The 6,001-nt window shown below is 38.0% G+C and overlaps 1 protein-coding gene across 1 annotated transcript; it reads right to left on the bottom strand.

Annotated features, from left to right (window-relative positions):
- Window positions 1-4,377: 4,377 nt before the first annotated feature.
- Window positions 4,378-5,793, bottom strand: LOC125235264. The gene has a single exon (XM_048141767.1). The coding sequence runs from the start codon at window positions 5,791-5,793 to the stop codon at window positions 4,378-4,380; it is 1,416 nt and encodes a 471-aa protein (XP_047997724.1).
- Between the last annotated feature and the right edge of the window lie 208 nt (window positions 5,794-6,001).

Genomic DNA, 6,001 nt, shown 5'->3' with positions numbered 1-6,001 from the left:
GTGTGTGTGTCTGTCTGTGGCATCGTAGCTCCCGAACGGATGAACCGATTTCGATTTAGTTTTTTTCATTTGAAAGCTGTGTCAGTCGGGAGTGTTCTTAGCCATGTTTCATGAAAATCGGTCCACTAGGTCGCGGTCGGGGGTTTTTTCAAAATTTTTGTAATAGGTGCCTAATATAAGTTGTATCGAGGATCTATATTTTTAATTCGGCGAGGTATAGTTTTTACATCGATTGTAGGCAAACGAATGGATTTCGTTTATTTGGATATTCATGATCATGTAAAATCTTGTTAGGCGCTAATCGAACTCGCATAACAATACAATAAAAAATGTCATTGTATCACAGATTGTGGTTGTAACATAGACTTATGGTTGTACAGTGTTTTACTTCCAGTTAAATGAAAACTTAACTATCCGTTTCAACTGTAATAAATTCACGTACTGTTGCACTGAACAAGGAATCTCCTCGTACGCTTCGCCCATCAATATTAAAACAACAATAAGAACTAGAACAAACTGTTTAAATTCAAGTTGAATACAAGCTACAAACGCGCGCTGTCTTCGAGCGGCGATGAAATATGCAAAGGGTAGAGGCCGAATCTGAGCAGCGTGCGAGGTAACGTGAACTGAGTTTACGAATATAAATAATTCTGGACTATTATTGAAGACTGTTATTTCGTCAACACGATGAAAGGTACGTGGAGTTACGATTCTAGCTTCTTCTTTGAGGCTAACCATTAGTTTGAATTACCTAGGGGCCTTATTCGAACCGTTGTCTAACTGTCGTTTAGACAACGAATTTGAGGTGACTGCGGAGGCCGATTTGCAAGCAGCTCCAGTCTCGGTTTGATTTCTGCAACACCATGGTATCTAAATCATTAAAATAGGCCAGGCCTATATTAAGTTATAGGTATTGTTACATTTTATTATTATGCTTAGAATTAATTTAAAAGTGGAAAATGTCTGCCTTGGGTGAGACTTGAACTCACGGCTTCTGGATCGATACTCCAGCGCTCTGCCAACTGAGCCACCAAGACTTCAACCAAGCCAGCGAAATTTTCCACTACTAAGGTCAAGTCTCGCCCAAGGCAGACATTTTCCACTTTTAAATTTATTCTAAGCCTAGTGGCATCGATTGCAGACGTTTCTGCTAATCAGAAGTTAAAAATTTTATTATTACCTATGTTAAAAAGTTCTACATTAAGATCTCCAGTGGTGTAAATATAATTCAGAAACGTTACGTTTTGGCTTGGATTGATAAAAACTTGGTTGAAAGTTGAAACTTTAACGTTAGGTTACGTTTTTGAATAAAATGTATCCTATTTTTAGATAAGATTTCTGGTAACATAAAATATCGGCTGTGGATGAAGTCAGGTTTTTATTTGAAATATTGAGGGTCCTCCATATTGCGAGCGCTAGCCAACGAATAGATTGAGTGGCAAGCAAGTACCAAACGCTACGTTTTTCTGTAGATACTTATTTATCCAACACAGTATTAACTAGCGATCTAGTTTATCAAAATCGAATTAACGGCTTTTAATTTTATTTTCGAGTTTTTTACGCATTAAATACCAGCCTTTTATTAGATGTTAGCGGGTTTAGAATTTGACCACCCCCTTTTCTCACGACGGTGTCTTAGAAGTCGACTCGAATTATTTATTATCATAACTACACTGATGATGCCTACAAATATCTTCTTTTCTTTTCAAAATTTGTATTGGCGTTACATATTAAAATACAGAAGCATGTCATTTGTTTTTATAATAAAAACGAGCAAAAAAATATTTATTATTATAATACAATACAATACACATTTATACTATAACTAGTATGCTATAAAGTCCCAATGAGAAACTAAATAACATCAACATACTCACAAAAAAACTGATGCCATACCATATGGTTCAGGTTTAACGAAGAAATTATAATAAAGATACAGATAATAGTTATGGTCCATTTTCCTTCCCACATGACCTACCATTAGCTGTTATTTATGTGGCCTCAAACATAAAGGGCGTATAAATGATTGCGAGACACACTTTGCGCATTCATAACCATGTTTCAAGCAGTAAGCAAGTATCATAATAAACGGATATTTATCATACTTGTGCGAGCGAAAAAATAGAAGTGTTCTCGTGTTACGTTTTTGCGAATGTTTCCCCTGAATGTTTGCCGCGAAAAAATCTTTCTCCGCCGCTCGGAGTGACATTTATTAACGTCCGCTGATGTTTTCTATTCACGACTAACGCTGCTCACTATTACAAATTGGTATCGCTTTAGTCGTTTTAGTGATCGTTTATGTTATAAAGGTAATATTCGCAATATACTTTCGTGATCAAAGAAATTAGGTGTTAATTAATGTAACAAGGTTTTGTGCAAGATACAGTCTAACAGGTAATTAAAATATGCATACATACTTGAGTAGTATTAAGAACAGCTTTAGAGCAATTACTAAATGTCACCAACTTTTCTTTTTCATCATAAAAGAGGAAAACAAGCATAGGAAATTGTCTGATGGTCACATATGTATTATCTAAGTGATGCCATTTTAGTTAACGTACGTCTCTGTCGCGTATGTAGTACGGACAGCGAAACGAACTACTACTGAATTAAATCATGAGGATGTAATTTTATTGTCCTTATAAGTAGGTACATTCATAAAACGAATACATTAGTATCAAAAAGGCAGTTTAATTTTCATAGACTTATTTCACCTAATTAAAAATTACCTCTATTAGTGATTGAAATGGAGGTAATATTAAAACAATTTATTACCTACTTAAATCATCTGACTTATATGTAAGTCATTTTAAAGGAAAACTTTTGTTAAATCCAATATCGGACGCAAAAAATCCAATTAACGTACCTATGCTAATAATTTTCTTTTGATATCAAAGTTCAATTAAAACCTTGAAGTTATACAATTTATCTTTTCAAATTTCATGAATAAAGATGTCGATCGGTCACAGCCGATTTTAGTAAAAATATACGGAGGGAAAAGAAGATAGGTATAAAAATAATTGCTCCCTACATAAGAAATATTTTTTTCTAAGTTCTTAGCTCCCACATTCTTAGTTCTGAAAACAAATATATAGCTACCTACTTACTTTATTGATTCAGCGACCTAAAACGACACTTGTCTTCTGACACAAGAAAGTGCAACTTCTCAGTTACTCGCTAACTAAGCTTACTCGCCAAATTCATGCAGATCCGCCTTTACCATAGCGTTTCACAACAAAAATAAAAATGAGATATACAGATAGCTACTTAAATCTTATGGTAATAAAAACAGGCAGTTTACCTCTTTAAAGCCAACATCAGCTCCCCTACAAAGTTTCCAAAGCACATTGTAGCCTGTTTTTGCACTAAAGATGTTAGTGGAAGATGTTTAGTGCTACTAAAACGTACAGCGCCCTGGAGAGCCGTTAAATTCTTTTACTTCACTATTGCAACGAGCGGTGTTGGACAGGCCCCTGCGGCATTGTCTTTACTAACTACAGAATACTAAGTCAAATTAAACGAGGTTTTAGAAGTCCGACGGTGTACCAGCTGTTTACTAAAGAAAAGAAAGTTTTGAAATTTTTGCTATTGTTATAAAACTTTTTATAATAATTGACAGTTTAATTCTGTTACATGCTATTGGCGCTTAAATGCTTTATAGTAATTTTCGCATTTTTCTAAATTTCTAAAACTATTAACTGGCTCGACAGTCAAATTTTACTTCTATTGACCGGTAAAACCGGTGAAGTCAGAATTGAACAAACGTACTGACACTGTGAGTGTAGTGTGTTTGGACAGACCATCGAGTGTGAATGCGACCAGTGGTAACGCTGAAAGTGAACGCAACCGACGCGCGCGAAGGAGGGTAGATCGCGCGCTGTCTATGCAACTTTAACATCCACCCGTCTTCGTCAGTTTTCCGTGATCATGATGCATGCAACTGCGTCGAAATATCGGGAGCTCAACAAAAATCAAAAAGGTAATCACGATCTATATCCCGGTCAATATAAGTCTAACAAATTTTACTTATTCCTAGAATCCGATCACAAAGAGGGATAGAGATAGATAGCGACGAAAACGATATTATCGTGAGCGTTTATGCATTTGGATACGTACCCTGGCATCCTCTTTGATTTTTACTAATTATCAAATTTCATTGGGGTATATTTAATCATATTCCCTCCTATCTCCTATACTATCTCCTTGGAACTTGTACACTCTCTTTTGCTGTGTACTTAACACAGCAAAGGGAGTGTACAAGCTTCTAATGGCTTGGCAACGCGCATGTCACACTCCTTGAGTTGCAGCCGTTCATAGGTTACGATGACCGCTTTCCATCAGGCTGACCGTATGCTTGTTTTTTTTTTTTTTTTTTTTCTATTGCCCCGGACATAATTTTATTACTATAGTTGCTATTTTGACACAAAACTCTAAGAATTTTCCTCTAATGTATTTGTTTTTCATTATCTTATGTATTGTGTCTATCCTTATTTCCTCCTCCATCTCATTTTCCAAGTTAAATCTTTGCGTGATAAACTGAGGGCACTCCGCTATTAGATGCGGGATGCTCTCAGCTTTTCCGGGTTCACAGACACATGATGGGCTCTCCTTGCACTTGAATCTATGCAAGTACTCAGAGAACCCACCATGTCCTGTCATTATTTGAACTAGTATTGGGTTTAACTTTAGTTTTTTAATTTCAGGGTATGCTTCTACGGCGTCGGGATAAAACATTTTTGTTCCTGAGGCAGTACTTTCGGTGCTGTAGCGCCGCCCCCACTCTTCCAGTGTTTCCAAGCGGATTGATTTCTTTATGAAAGAGATTGGGCATCTATCGTAGTACGGTTTTGTCTTAATTTTTAGAGCGGCTTCTTTTGCAAGTGTGTCGGCTCGCTCATTGCCTACTGTTCCTACGTGCGCTCTTACCCAGTATAGCTTGATCTCTTTTGCTTGTCCCTGGATATCTGCTAGGTTCTTGCGGATTTCGACCGCGATCGGGTTGAAGGAGCCTTGGTTACCTATTATCTCTAGGGTTGACCTCGAGTCACTGTAAATTCCAAAGCTTCCTCGGTCCGACCGCAGTACGAACTCCGTGGCCTTTAGAACTGCATACATCTCTGCTTGGAATACAGTGCAGTACGACTCTAGCTTGTACTTATGGGCTTTAATTTCGACACCGTTATTCCAACAGGATAACGATGCTCCAACCTTATTTTGGATTTTGCTTCCATCTGTAAAAAGTCGTACGTCGTGGCTGTCTTCTTCCGTTTCTTGATCCTCGCACTCGTAGCTGAAGCTTTTGCTTTCTGCGGGGTGTGGCGCAGCTGTGTGACTGGCTTTTAACTCCAGTTCGCGGTCCCCAATTAAAGGCTGCGGTATTCCTCTCTTTGCTTCGAAGATTTTTGCTGCCTCTTGGATTCTCAGATCCAGTGGGAGTAATCCTGAGAGCAGCAGCGCTGAATTGAGGGACACGGTCCTGTACGCTTTGCAAATTTTCTGTGCGAAGGATCTTTGGACGGCGTTCAGATGATTTCGGATGCACAGTTTTTTGGCGGCAGGGGCCCACGCACTTGCCGCGTACATGATGATGGGTTCTATGACTGCCGTGTATATCGTCCTGATGATCTCCGGTTGCAAACCCCAGCTGACCTTTGCCGCTCTCGTCAATTGCTTATGGATTGCAGTTGCTTTCCTGCAAGTGGCGAGAACATGTTGGTTGAACGTCAATTTCTCGTCGATTATCAGTCCTAGGATTTTTATTTCCTTTGATAGCTCAAGATCGACACCTCCCATGTTCAGGACCGTATGCTTGTTTGCCACCGACGTAGTATAATTTTTTTTTTAAATATTATTTAATCTACAATATATCATTATAATTCTCTAAATAATACCTAGGTAGGTAAGTATCCCATATTAGGTACTCACAATTACAAACAATTTTCCAGCATCACGTGTATGTTAACCCGTTTAATCTTTAGGGCACCAGAATAGTCGTCGCAAA

This window comes from Leguminivora glycinivorella, chromosome 2 (assembly GCF_023078275.1).
Source record: "Leguminivora glycinivorella isolate SPB_JAAS2020 chromosome 2, LegGlyc_1.1, whole genome shotgun sequence".
Taxonomy (NCBI): domain Eukaryota; kingdom Metazoa; phylum Arthropoda; class Insecta; order Lepidoptera; family Tortricidae; genus Leguminivora; species Leguminivora glycinivorella.
This window is presented reverse-complemented; position numbering and strand designations above follow the sequence as displayed.